This window comes from Panthera pardus, unplaced genomic scaffold (genome assembly GCF_024362965.1).
Source record: "Panthera pardus isolate Hobbes unplaced genomic scaffold, ASM2436296v1 HiC_scaffold_17, whole genome shotgun sequence".
NCBI classification, from domain to species: Eukaryota; Metazoa; Chordata; class Mammalia; order Carnivora; family Felidae; genus Panthera; species Panthera pardus.
Genome location: NW_026526732.1, coordinates 111,444,364 through 111,459,317, shown reverse-complemented (window position 1 = coordinate 111,459,317; position 14,954 = coordinate 111,444,364). Strand labels below are relative to the sequence as shown.

Here is a 14,954-nt window from a genome sequence, read left to right as displayed (position 1 = left end):
GGTGGAGCTCTGCTCCAGGGCTGTAAGTTACGTGGGCCCCTAAAGTCTCCTTGTTCTCTAAAGGTAGCTCGGGTTGGACTTTTGTCACTGCAAAATAATAGTTACCTTCATTGAATATTTACCTTGTCAGCCACTGTCCTAGTTACTTCACATGATAAAGACTCTAGGTGAGGGAGAACCCGTTACTTAACATTAAAACAGAATTCTGAAGTAAGTTTTGAAAAGTAAATGTGTCAGCAAAATAGGACACTGCCGGCGGGGTGGGGGGAAATGTGGGGGACGATGCGTCCTTCAGACGTAAAAATGTATTTTTAAGCTACAGAAATAAAAGTAGTAGGATCCTGGAGTCGAAAGAGATCAAAGAGAGTCAAGAAACAGACTCAAGCATACACAACATACAGTGAAGAGGAAAGGGGGGGAGTAACCAACAAATGGTGTCGTCGCAACCCTGTGGCCGTGAGGGTTCCAGCGTGGCATAACAACAGACAAATACGAGGTGACTTAAAGAGTTAAAGGCAAAACAAGAAGCCACAAAATTAGGACACCAAACTTAAGGAAATAATTGCACAACCTCAGAGTGGGAATGATTTTTGTAAGCAAAGCATACAGGCAAAATCCATAAAAGAACAGAATGGTGCACTTAAGTACCCCAAAATGTAAGCATTTTGCATGGTAAAAAGCACCAGAAGCAAATTTAAGAGAAAAATAACCACGAGAATCATTTGATACATGATGGGGGTTCATATATTTAATAAGTCATTTTTCCACATCAAGATAAATATCCTAATTGAAAAACAAGAAGATATAAATGATTCACATAAGTACTAGAAATAGTTGATGAGCACTTGAAAGTATATTTAACCTCATTCTTAATTCACTAAAATGCCAATTAAATCTCTAACAAAATACCATTTTCCACCTACCAAACTAGCAAAAATGAAAAAAAACAAAAACAAAAACAAAAACAGCCTCCAAAAGTGAATGTTTCCAAACCTGAAGATACCTATCAAGAAATTTCAATGAAATACACGAGCAATTAAGGATATTAATCCTTCCTATAGGTCTTTCCTGTTTAGTTTTGTCTTGTTTCTGGGCCAAACGGACTCCACTAGCAGTGCCACGGCTGAAGGGGTTTGCCAGACATGGTTAGGAAACTGGCCACAAACAAGGGGCCTGAGCACGTAAGAACACGTATCAAGAATGACAAAGGCCAGGCTTCTCACTGTTGGAGAAAGGAGTCACAGATACAGACATAAGAAGGCTAGAACGAATCCTGTGATGATGGATCATAACTGGAGATATTTTTGGGTGAACTCATGGTTTTAAATAAATAGGCAGATAAATAGACACCAAAGCCAACTAGAGGCAGAATCTGGGACAATGGAAGCCTCAACATAAACAATAGTAATGTAATATAAACCATTAAAAAGAAATCCATGAACGTATATGGATATAAGTAAATATACGAATGCGGAAGAAGGAAAGGCTCTACTTTACAGTAGAATGTCGATAAACGTAGAAAGAATAATGGAATCAGATAAACAATTTGGCCACCATCATAATAATTATTTCAGGCAAGAATTATCAATGGATGCTAAAACCGATGGGAAAAACAGGGTATTTACATTACCTTAATATCTCTCCCCATAAAATATTTACTTGCTAGTTAGAAAATACTGGGGCGCCTGGATGGCTCAGTCGGTTGAGCATCCAATTGATGTTGGCTCAGGTCATGATCTCATGGTTCATGGGATTGAGCCCCACATCAGGCTCTGCACTGATGGCGTGGAATCTACCTGGGATATTCTCATTCTTTCTTTCTCTCTCTCTCTGCCACATCCTCTCCTCCCCTCTCAAAATGAATAAACCTTTTGAAAAAGTAGAAAATACTTATTAAGTTTCCAGTGTAAAAATGGAAAGACCCCATCTTACCAAAAAATTAACATCACTAAGACTTCTGCTTCCGGGAAGATCGAAGAGATGCGCTTTTCTTGTTCCCTCTTGCTAAACATAACTAAGAACCCGGGATGTTGTGCACAAATGAGACTTAGAAGCCTCTGGAAGGTGGAGGGAAGTATGCAGATGGCTGGGGAAACGCAGGACCTGAAGACGACACCGTGGAGAGTTCTCTTGATTTTCTTTTGGCCTCTTATGTCCCCAACTGGATACCAGAAAAACTAGAAACTCCTATGAGCATAGACTAAACACACAAACGAAAGCCACAACAAAAGCCTGTTGTAACCATGCGACCAGCAAAGAGGCAGACTAGCAAGACAGAAAACTTTTAGACAACAGCCTCTCTACTGCAGCCAAACAACACAGAAAAGACTGTGGCCCCACCTTTACCAGGACTTTCATCTGTGCTGTCCCGTCTCCCATCCCTACCCCTCAGGGTGAGTGGAAACCATGGGGAGATCCTAGACATACAATCCCAACTGGCAGTGACATGGCACCTCACCCCATCCCCACTGGGTGGGACCAGAAAAGGCCCAGGGGAGAGCAGGACGTTCACCACCAAATGACACACACCCCAGCATCTGTAGAGGCCGCAGTGAGGAGCAGTATTAGGTACTTCTACCCCTCCCAGCCAGGGAGGCATCAGTGGAGACCCCAGGGGGAACCTTGACCTCTACCCCCAGTTGGCAGTTAGGAGAGTTAGGAGGTGGGTATCCGCTCACTGCAGACCCCTCCCAAAGCGGTGCTGGAAGAAGTCAGCTAAAATAGAAGGTTTCAGGGGGGCTAAAACCTGGGGGCTCAGGCGGTTAAGCGTCTGACTTGGGCTCAGGTCATGATCTCATGATTTATGAGTTCAAGCCGCACACTGGGCTCTGTGCTGACAGCTTGGAGCCTGGAGCCTGTTTCAGATTGTGTGTCTCCCTCTCTCTCTCTGCCCCCACCCCGCACTCGTGCTTTCTCTCTCAAAATAGACATTTAAAGAAAAATTTAAAAAATAGGTTTCAAGTAAGATCCAGAGCCTCATAACCTGATACCCAAATGTCCAGGTTTCAATCAAAGATCACTCATCAAACCAGGAACCAAGAATCTCAAAAGGCATGAAAAGAGACAACCAATGGAGGCCAACACTGAGATGGCAGAAATGTTATAATTATCTGACAAATATTTTAAAGCAGCCATCATAAAACTACTTCAATCACAAACACACTTGAAACAACACCCCCCCCAACCACCACCAAAGCAGTCTCAGGAGAGAAATAGATGAAGAACAGCCAAATGGAAATCCTAGAAACGAAAAATACAATAGCTGAAACAAAAGTTAATATCACCAGAAACCGTACACTTGACATTGTGAGCCTTCTTTTTTCTAGTTATTTTTTTAAGTTTATTTTTATTTATTTTTTGGAGAGATTGAGCATGCATGAGCAGCGGTGCGGGGGCAGAAAGAGAGAGGGAGACAGAATCCTAAGCAGGCTCCATGCTGTCAGCGCAGAGCGTGATACAGGGCTCAATCTCACAAACTGTGAAATCATGACCTGAGTGGAAGTTAAGAGTTCCATGCTTAACGAACTGGGCACCTAGGTGCCCCGACATCATGAGCCTTCTGATACAATCCAATGAGAATACAGCATCATCTCCATGTTCTATGATATTTCTGTCAAAAAATAACCTGCCATGGGTCTATCATGGAGAACCATCAGACAAAACCTTATTAAGTTGCATTCTAAAGAGTTATTGGACTTTGCCCTTTCCAGAATATCAAGGTCATTAAAAACAAGGTGGGCCTGAGGAACTGTTGTAGGTCACGTGGTGCTGGATTGGTTCTGGAACCATAAAGATTATTGAGACACAACTGGTGAGATTTGAATGAAACCTGAGGATTGGGTCAAAGTGTTGTTCAGTGTTGATTTCCTGACTGTGATTATTATGCTGTGGTTACATAGGAGCATCCTTGTTTTCAGGAAATACACAATGATGTGTTAAAGGATAATGGGTATCCCATCAACAACTTACTCTCCAATGGTTCAGGGGGGAAGAAATCAATATGTATAAATAATGTGGAATTGGATGAAGTCTCTGGACATGAAAGATTCCATTTTCCTGTCCAATGAATGAACTCTTGAACTGGGCCAGAAGCAGCAACTATTTGACAAGCAGTTGCTCATAAAATTTCAACAGGACAGCAAAGTTAATTAATATGTAGGAGGACAGTTTTTTTTTTTTTAATTTTTTTTTTTTTAACGTTTATTTATTCTTGAGACAGAGAGAGACAGAGCATGAACAGGGGAGGGGCAGAGAGAGAGGGAGACACAGAATCTGAAACAGGCTCCAGGCTCTGAGCTGTCAGCACAGAGCCCAACGCGGGGCTTGAACTCACGGACTGTGAGATCATGACCTGAGCCGAAGTCGGCCACTCAACCGACTGAGCCATCCAGGCACCCCTAGGAGGACAGTTTTAATTGATAACACCAATAATCAAGAAGATAGTCATCAGAAATTGTTCAACTGGTCAGCACCAAATTAGCAGGGTTTTTCCTTCTCTCCTTTATCTAAATCATGGAATCACCCCTTCCTTTTTTCCTCAAACACTCCTTGGTTTCCCTGAACGAGCAGCACACTTTTCTGGTTATTCTAGAATCTGTACCCTCCCAATTGCAATTCTGAGACCCAAATAAAGACCTTTGTTCCTTTTCAGTTCCACCTCCTTTCCTTGGTTGACAACACAAAGGATAAAAAAAGGAAATATGATAAGTTGTCAACAATTAGGGAAACTGGGTAAAGGGCATAAATGAATTGCCTAATTTTCCAGCTTTTCTATTGGTCTTTACTTCCAAATGAAAAGTTAAAATATAGAACTGGTTGATTGAATGATGGTGCATTATGGATAACAGAAAAATATGTATTTGTTCTCAGTGATTCTGAAGTTCTCTACTGACACGGAAAGACATCACCAATATATTAAATGAAAAATAACAAGGTGCAGTGTGCAGAGCGTAATTTGGTGGGGTGGGGTGGGGTGGGGTGGGGGTTGTGCTAATAAATGAAAGAGATGACACCTAGAATGATATAAAGCCAAGTGTTAATGCAGGTCGTCTCGAAATTTTTCTCTATGGTGAGCATCTATCAGTTCTCTCATTGGAAAAGAAAAAACCTCTTCTATGGGCAGGTAGAAGGAAGCAGGACAGAAAGGACAGCAACCAAGCAAATAACTACCGTTGCTATGATTTCATGGTTAAAACACCACATTCTGTATTCTTATAGAACATAAATACATATAATAAGTCCAACCGTAACAGTGTGAAATTAGAGATTATAAGAAAAACTAGGGGGGGAAAAAACACATGGAGACCCCACAACATGCTAGTGAACAACCAATGGGTCAATGACAAAATCAAAGAAGAAATTAAAAAATACACATGGAAATATACATAATGGAAACATAATGACTGAAAATCTTTGTGGGGAGCCCCTAGCTGGCTCAGTCAGTGGAGAGTGCCACTCTTGATCTCAGGGTCAATGAGTTCAAGCCCCACATTGGGTATGGAGCCTACTTGAAGAAATCTGGGGCACCTGGGTAGCTCAGTTGGTTGAGCGTCTGACTTCAGCTCAGGTCATGATCTCGCACTCTATAAGTTCCAGCCCCGCGTCAGGCTCTGCAGACAGCTCGGAGCCTGGAGCCTGCTTCTGATTCTGTGTCTCCCTCTCTCTCTGCCCCTCCCCTGCTCATGCTTGGTCTCGCTCACTCCCAAAAATGAATGAATATTTAAAAAAAAATTGTTAAAAAGGAAGAAATCTTTGGGGTGCAAAGTTTATAGCAGTTCTAAGTGGGAAGTTTATAGCAGTATAGGCCTACTATAAGAAACAAGAAAAATCTCAAATGAAGCATCAAACCATACCCCTAAACGAACTAGAAAAAGGACAGATAGAGACCAAAGTTAGTAGAAGGAGATAGTAAAGATTAGAACCAAAATAACTGAAAAAATAAATCAATGAAACCAAGAGCTAGTTCTTAGAAAAGATAAAACAGAATTAATAAACCTTTAACCAGACTCATCAACAAAGACAAGTACTCAATGAGTAAAATAAGAAATGAAGGAGAAATAGCCAACACCATAGAAATACAAAGAATTATAAAATACTATGAAAATTATATAACAAATTGGAGAAACTAGAATAGAAAAATTCATAGAAACATAGTCTTCCAAAATTGAGTCAAGAAGAAATAGAAATTTTGAACAGACCAATTATTAGTAACAAAACTAAATCTGTAATCAAAAAACTCCCAAACAAAATTCCAGGACTGGATGGCTTCACAAGTGTACTCTACCAAACATTTAAAGAAGAGTTAATACTTATTCTTCTCAAACTATTCCAAAAAGTAGAAGAGGAAGGTAAATCTCTAAATTCATTCTATGAGGCCAACTTTACCCTGATACCAAAAGCAAAGACACTACTAAGAGAACTACAGGCCAGCATCTCTGATGAACCCAGACACAAAAGTCTTCAACCCATATTAACAAACCAAATTCAATAACATGTTAAAAGGATCATTCATCATGATCAAATGGGATTTATTCCTAGGATTCAAAAGTGGTTCAATATTCTCAAACCAATGTAATAGGTCACATTAACCAAAAGGATTGAAACCATATGATCATCTCAAGAGATCCAGAAAAAGCATTTGACAAAATACAACATTTGTTTATGATAAAAACTCTCAGCACAGTGGACGTAGAGGGAACATAATAAAGACCTTGTACAACAAACCCACAGCCAACATCATACTCAGGAACAAGACGAGGATGTCCTCTCTTACCACATTTATTCACCATAGTACTGAAAGTTCTAGATGCAGCTATGAGACAAGAAATAAAAGTATCCAAACTGGTAAGAAAGAAGTAAAACTGTCACCATTTGCAGATGATAGGATATTGTATATAGAAAACCCTGAGGACTACAAAAAAAAAAAAAAAAAAAAAAAAAAAGAAAAACTATTAGAGTAAAGGAATTCAGTAATGTTATAGGATACAAAATTAATATGCAGAAATCTGTAGCATTTCTACATGTGAATCATGAAGCAGCAAAAAGAAAAACTGAGAAAACAATCTAATTTATGATTGCACCACAAGGAACAAAATATCTAGGAATAAACTTAACCAAGGAAGTGAAAGGCCTATACTCTGAAAACTATAAGACATTGATGAAAGAGATTAAATAGGACAGAAATGGAAAGATATTCCGTGCTCATGGATTGGAAGGATTAATAATGTTAAAATGTCCATATTACCCAAAGCAATCTTCAGATTTAATGCAATCACTATCAAAATACCTATGGCATTTTTCACAGAACTAAAGCAAACAATCCTAAAATTTGTGTGAAACCACAAAAGGCCTCAAACAGCCAACGCAATCTTGAGGAAGGAGAACAAAGCTGGAGGAATCTTGGAGTGTATCCAGATTTCAAGCTACACTACAAAGCTGTAGTAATCAGCACAGAAAGGTACTTGCACAGAAACAGACACATAGGGCAACGGATCAGAATAGAGAGCCCAGAAACAAACCCACACATATATGGTCCATTTCTCTATGACAAAAGAGTCAAAATATACAATGAGAAAAAGACGGTCTCTTCAACAAATGGTACTGGGAAAACTGGACAGCTATGTGCCAAAGAATGAAACCGGGCCACTTTCTTACACCATACACAAAAATAAACTCCAAAAAGATTAAAGACCTAAGTAGGAGAGCTGAAACCATAAAAATCCTAGAAGAAAACATAGGTAGTAATCTCTTGGGCATTGGCCTTAGCAACATAATCATGGATAATTCTCCTTGGGCAAAGGAAGCAAAAGCAAACAGAAACCATTGAAACTACACCAAAACAAAAAAAGATTTTGCGCGCGCGCGCACACACACACACACACACAAAGACAAGAAACACACAAAAGAACTCAATAAAACAACAAAGTAACTTACTGAATGGAAGAAGATATTTTCAAATGATGCATCCCATTAAAGGTTAATATCTAAACAACATAAAGAACTGACACAACTCAACACCAAAACAAAACAAAACACCAAACAATCCCATTAAAAAATAGGCAGAGGACTTGAAAAGACATTTTTCAAAAGAAGACCTACAGATAACCAATACACAGATGAAAAAATGTTCAATGTTACTAGTCACAGGGAAATGCAAATCAAAGCCACAACGATATCACCTCCCACCTGTCAGAACAGCTAGTCAAAAAGGCAAGAAAACAGCAAGTGTTGGCGAGGATGTGGAGAAAAAGGAACCCTTGTGCACTGTTGGTGGGAACGTACATTGGTGCGGCCACTGTGGAGAACAGTATGGGGTTTCCTCAAAAAATTAAAAATAGTATTACTATATGACCCAGTAATTCTGCTACTGGGTATTTACCACCCGCCCCCTCCGCAAATGAAAACAATGATTCAAAACTATGTATGCAGCCCTATGTTTACTGCAGCATTATTTACAAGAGCCAAACTATAAAAGCAACCCAAGTGTCTATAGATATGTGAATGGATAAAGGAGAGGTGATTACACACACACACACACACACACACACACACACACACACACACACACACACGAACATTACTCAGCCAAAAAGAAAGAATAAAATCTTGAAATCTGGGATAACATGGGTAGACTCCACGGTATTGTGCTAAATGAAATAAGTCAGAGAAAGACAAATAGCACGATTCCACTTAGATGGAAATGTAAGAAACACATGAACAAACAGACTCTTAAATACAAAGAAACTGGTGGCTGCCAGGGAGAAGGTCATGGATGGGAGGGGATCAGCAAAATAGGTGAAGGCGATTAAGAGGTACAAACTTCCAGTTATAAGACATGGAAATGAAAAGTACAGCACAGGAGATACAGTCAACAATATTGTAGTAATGCATGGGGACGGGTGGTGACCACACTTAGCGCGGTGAGCATTGAGTAAGGTATAGAATTGTCGAATCGCGATGCTGTACATATGTAATGTAGCATTATAGATCAGCCACATTTTAGTAATAAGAAAACAATGGGAAAAAAGTATCAGGGCATTAATGACACCCAGTGTGAGGTCGGTTTGCTGTTTTTACAGTTCTTATAAATTAATGAACTGATTTTCTCCACTTGATGCATTATTCTTTTTGTGTAAGTCAAATCTTTAAAGAGAAAATATATTAACAAAAGATAACCCCAGAACCAACAAAACTCCACAGAGCCTGCCCCTAGATCTCCAGCCTGTGGGGGACGGTCTAGGCACACAGCTGGCATCCTTCAGGCCACTTCCTTCTGAATCATTTCACCAAACTGTACCATTGAGTCCAGAAGTTACCGAAGAGCAGGTTTTGAATAGGGAGAAAATGATAGTACAACAACTCCCACATACAGAGAGATATAAAATAGATCAAGAAAAGGGATTGGATAGTATCAGAAAAGGTGAAGTAATCCTGATCTTCATAAATTGAAAGCTGAAGGGTAAGCACTCAGGGCACTTAGTCATTTCTGATGACGACATCACTCTTTGCATCAGGGCGGATGCAGAGGGGAAGGATCGGTGTCCAGTTCACGTTTCAAATTAAGTTAGTGACGCAAGCACGAATATTTCTACTAGAGAAATCGCTCTGTACACACTCAGGATTGATCGTTCGCATGATCAATTAGGCAGTCTTCCTCCTTCCCCTCTTGCCTGGCTGCTTTCTGCCAGGGTCAATGAGGATAACCAACTGCTGTTGAAGTGTCAAGAAAGTCGAAACTAACGTCTAAACGAGGCATGAAGACATGACAGATTTCAGTTATGTTACCATCCTGCTTTCCATACTGAATTATCGGGACTTACTGGCAATAATTGGATCCAATCCTGACATCAGGAGCAAATGTTAACCACTCTTATCAAATGGAAGTACTTAATCCTCTGTCACAGCACACTGTTTAGCTATAGAACTAGCAATAGTGTATAGGGTCAGAACGGGCACAGTCGATTTGAGGACAGGTCCAGAGAAGCCACCAGATGGTCCTATGAAGAATACAGTAGGAGGAGACGTCAGAAGAGCCTCTCAACATGGACTTCTGAAGAAATCCTTCCTGCTCCTTGTACGGATGCAATTTTTATACAACAGTCAGTCAGGAGGTGAAAAATAATTTATCTCAGGTGTGGCTTCTCTTTGTAAAAACAGGAAGACGCACCATTTTTAGACCATTCTTTCTCAGTTTCTCATATTATGATTTGTCATTAAGGTTTTTTGGCACCGATGGAAGAAAGTTAATGAACGAGAGAAAAAGTAAACGTTATACCTCTTTGTAGTTAATTCTCCCATCTTGAAGGTGGAGAAACTCCAGAGCTCTGTGTCCTGAAATATTAAATCAATGAAATTCAACTGTAACTGAAAACAGAACTTACTCGAGATATTTTAAAAGGAAGATGTAATTTTTGTCATTGTAACTGTCAAGGAAGTGGGAAATGGAAATTAAGTGTGTACGCACTAGTAATTTTCATCAGGCATAAGATTCTTATGGTGTTTATTTTGTTAAACTACAGATCAAATCCGCACGGGGATTTGAACTTTCTACTTAGGTAGCACTATAGACCTGGCTAGGCTAGGTAGCAGTTCCCTCCTAAGTAAAATTAAGTAAATAATACCCACCTTACAGGTTCGTTGAGAGAGTCACGCAAAATAAATGCTGTGTGATGAGCACAATGGCTGATACACACTAGGAGCTCAGTAAACAGAAGGTGTCATCATTGTATTTTGCCTCAACAACCCACTGAGATAAATAAGCCTAAGCAGGAAATATGATACATGGCCAAAAGCATGGAATGAATCAATGACTCTCAATTTTTTTTTCCATCAATTAGATGGACCAAAAAAAAAAAAAAAAATCATCTCAGGTCACCTGCTCCACCCACATGCCCACACACCCACACCCTGAATCTTCTTAGAATCTAGAAGATGAACATGTCTTGCAAAGTCACTTCCAAGGGTGATACCTTATTTTTTTTATTGTGCATCACATCCAGTTTTATAATCCATACAAAAACACAGCCACTACTAGAAGCATTAATACTATATGATACAAACTCACAGCCCACACAAACGACCTGTGTAGAAGATTCCAGTGATTTACAAATCCAAACCACTGAATGAGGCCAAATCTAATTAACTCGCCTGAATGTCAACCTTCCACACAGGCTTTATAGAAGAAGTGAAAATAGGAACCAAGACATTTATAAAACCCTCTAATTAGTAAATGTCGGAGTTTTGTCTTTTACATAAAAATCTTCAAAATCTGGGGCACCTGCGTGGCTCAGCCTGTTGAGCGTCCAACTTTGGCTCAGGTCATGATCTCCTGGTTCGTGGGTTTGTGGTTTGTGCTGACAGCTCAGAGCCTGGAGCCTGCTTTGGATTCTGTGTCTCCCTCTCTTTGTCCCTCCTCTGCTTGCTGTCTTTCTCTCTCTCTCTCAAAAATAAACATTAAAAATTTTTAATCCTCAAAATCTGTACAGGTTAGGAGTGGTCTTCAATTATGCTCAAAGTTTTACATTAATATACATTTAATATATATTTTGTATATATTAATCTATTAGGATCTTTGTCACAGACTAAAAAATAGCAAGCAATTATCTGATTTTTTTTAATTTTATATTTCATCTGTGTTTAAATTCTAAGGATTGAATTCTTCAGTATTTCTACTTATACTTGTTCTATTTCAGCCTATTTATGGTTTTAGCCAATTTCAGTTTCACAGAACTTACACTTGGAAAATACTTTTCAAATTCATTGGCAAGTTTGGCTTCCTTATTCTACAGGAGAGGAACAGAGAGGAAATGAACTGTTCTTGTGGCACGTACTTAGTTTACAGAGCTGGTATTAGAACCTCGGTCTAATTCTCTTTTCTGTTGTTTCCTGAATCTCGCTAGCAATAAATGTTTTTGGAAAGAATGCTGGACAGGCTGTCAGGACAGCCGGTCCTAGGCCGCCCCACTAACGAGCTAGCTGGGAGATTCTTCTACATCCATGTCCTTGTACGTGAACTGCAGGGACTGGTCTCCGTGACCTCTACTGCCCTTCCAGACAGCAAAATTCTGTGATCATAGGTTCTTGGGCGCTAGAACTCAATACCTAGGTCTATCCTGCACTGATAAGTTTTCACACTTTATTTGTAATGTTGTTCTGCTTTGTACCTTCTGGAAGTGGTCTAACTAGAAAATATTATTGTTTTTATCTAAAAGTAAACCCAGACATCGGGTATTAACTGACATTAATCCGAAAATTGTTACAGAATATAATCCCATCTGCTTAGATTATAAATTGGCTGACTTTTTCCAGGAGTTAAAAAATAGTACAAATGCCCTTCGTACGAGAACTGAATGTACTGTGCACCAATATCCGATACTCTGCCTGTAGCCGGTCCTTCCCGGCTGCTGTCCTCATCCCGGGCACCTCTAATGCCAGTGGCCAAGCTCCCTCGCATCCCTTCCCTCCCTGAAGCCAACCCCTTGACTTGGGGGATAGACTCTTGGGGCCACAAGTGGCCTTTCCGCACACTTGGAAATACAAAACAACAAAAATATCTTCCTCAGTCTTACAGAATTCCATGCATCTTTCTCCTCTCTGCATTCGATCAGATGTTCTGCTTCTGGGCAGCCCCCAGCTCATCCAGCTTGTCTGCCCACCCAGAGCAACAGCCAGGGACCGTATCATCAAAGATGCATCGTTGCCAGGCCTCCTGCCCGCCCCTGACTCGGGTCACGGCCCACCGCTCTCCACCCCCTGGCTGCTGGCTGCAGCCGGGGGAACTTGTTATCAATACACAGGACCAACCGTACATCTCTTCCTCAACGCCTTTAGACGGACTTAGAGTCCTAATCGCACAGCAAGGTGCCGGCACTTACCTATTTCTACGTGCGTGGAGATGCCACATGGTGAACCTCTTGGACACAGGGAGCCCAGTGTGATCAGCAGCCCGGGCCAGAACCTGCACGCGGACATGCCCTCGTTCCTCACCGCTCCGGTGACACGATGTGTCTGAAATCCAGGCCCAGGCTCCCTGCTTTCCCTCTAAGCGGGTCACCGACACGGGAAGCCCGGCGTCGTTTCAAAATAATAACACTGCCCAGCACACTGTTTAACTACTGTTTAACTTCACCAGAACAGCAAACAAACTCCACCTGGGAGGGGGAAAAAAAAAAAGCCATCAACCCAAATGTGAATGTCCTGGGGTTGAAGCATTGCCACTTTCTGACCCAGGGGGTCTCTGGATTTTTTTAACACAAAATTTGTATGGTGACACTAGCAAAGTTTTTCTCCAAATATTCTTTTTTTTTTTTAATTTTTTTTTAACGTTTATTTATTTTTGAGACAGAGAGAGACAGAGCATGAACGGGGGAGGGTCACAGAGAGAGGGAGGGAGACACAGAATCTGAAACAGGCTCCAGGCTCTGAGCTGTCAGCACAGAGCCCGACGCGGGGCTCGAACCCACCGACCGCGAGATCGTGACCTGAGCCGAAGTCGGACGCTTAACCGACCAAGCCACCCAGGCGCCCCTCTTTGCTTTCTTAAAAAGAGAGAGAGAGAGAGAGACTCACCTGTCTATATGGACAGTCAACATCCCCTCACAAGGGCTGGTCTCTCGGGCATCGTTTCCACACGCGTATGAGGTGCCCTGCGTCCTTGGCCTCCCAAGCCACAAGTGCTGGGAAAGCTTTTATGACAAACAGCTGGCACCAGCTTCTCTTTCAGTATTTGGCAACAGATACCAACACCCGCAAGGGGATTACACAACAGCAACCACTCCTGGTCTCTCTTATGGGGCTTATCTCGAGCCTGTTGCACGGTCAGATTCCTGCACCCCAAGAAAAGATATCGATTCCACCGGGGGCGGGAGACGTGGGACCGATTTAAGACTGGGAAACAAGAATTCAGAAAATGCTAGGCTCAGAATCCACCTGTCACGAAGGATCTAATCTACAGCACTTAATCCATGGGAAAAATTACATGACCCTCTCAAAGCTCTAATTGTGCATAAGATACGGGAAAAGCAAGGAAGGAGATCCTAAAAGGGTGGGCAGAAACCATGCTCATGCTCAGGTGAGCAAATAGAGAAGAATAGAATGTGGGATGATCTGAGATCCTTAGATGTCTGCCAAGTTTCCTCTGTAACCTTAGCTCAGCCACCGGCAAGCCCCAGAGAAAGGAAGCCCACAGCTGTGGGCTCAGCCATGAGGGCATTGGGCCGGGCTGCTTCTCACTGCTTTTCCGCCAGAGACCTTTAATTGACATGGTTTGTCTGGCTAACAGGGTGCTTTACAAACCTAGGTCTAGGCTCCTCCTTACTCCAAGTGGGGGAGTGGATGGGCAAAGGGGAGAAGTAGAAGGTGGAGGTGCCCGGGACAAGGGCACGTGACAAAGAAAAGTCCTGGGTACTGATGGTCTTGCCCTCGCGGGCCCTGGTGAGCGATCACACCCATCCAGGCTCTGGGGGACATCCCAAGCAGCCCAGGAGCAAGACAGGAACCAGGGGGGAATGTGCTCCCACTCTGAACGGGGGATTGCACAGGGCACTAGACAGTCAGAGAAGGGGAGACCAACAGCATGGAATTTCCTTGGCCTGAGGCCTTTATGGGCCCCTTCCTTCATAAAGATAGAAAAATTAGATTTACACTGGCATTGGCCTAAGTATTAATACTTATTACTTATTAATAGTTTAATATTAATATTAGCCATTAATAGCTAAGTTCACTTTTTTCCTGATTTTTATAAGAAATAACAGTTTTGTGTGCCCCCAAAAGTATCATGGGCTCTAGGCAGTGTGCCTTTTGGAGAAGTGAGGGGACACTGTTGAAAACAGAACCTTACAAAGATAAGCAGACAGGGGTGCCTGGGTGGCTCAGTTGGTTAAGTGCCCGACTTCGGCTCGGGTCATGATCTCGCAGTTGGTGAGTTTGGGCCCTACCTTGGGCTCTGTGCTGACAGC

The 14,954-nt window shown here is 41.6% G+C and overlaps 1 protein-coding gene across 1 annotated transcript in view; it reads right to left on the bottom strand.

The window, feature by feature from the left end:
* Window positions 1-13,767, bottom strand: part of GPLD1 (glycosylphosphatidylinositol specific phospholipase D1) — a 67,346-nt gene extending 53,579 nt beyond the window's left edge. The window contains exons 1-3 of the mRNA XM_019425270.2: window positions 13,567-13,767; window positions 12,873-13,148; window positions 10,274-10,329 (exon numbers count right to left, since the gene is read on the bottom strand). Coding sequence (XP_019280815.2) covers window positions 10,274-10,329; window positions 12,873-12,969 — 153 coding nt within the window. The 5' untranslated portion in view covers window positions 12,970-13,148; window positions 13,567-13,767. The remainder of the gene's footprint in view (window positions 1-10,273; window positions 10,330-12,872; window positions 13,149-13,566) is intronic.
* Window positions 13,768-14,954: the final 1,187 nt, after the last annotated feature.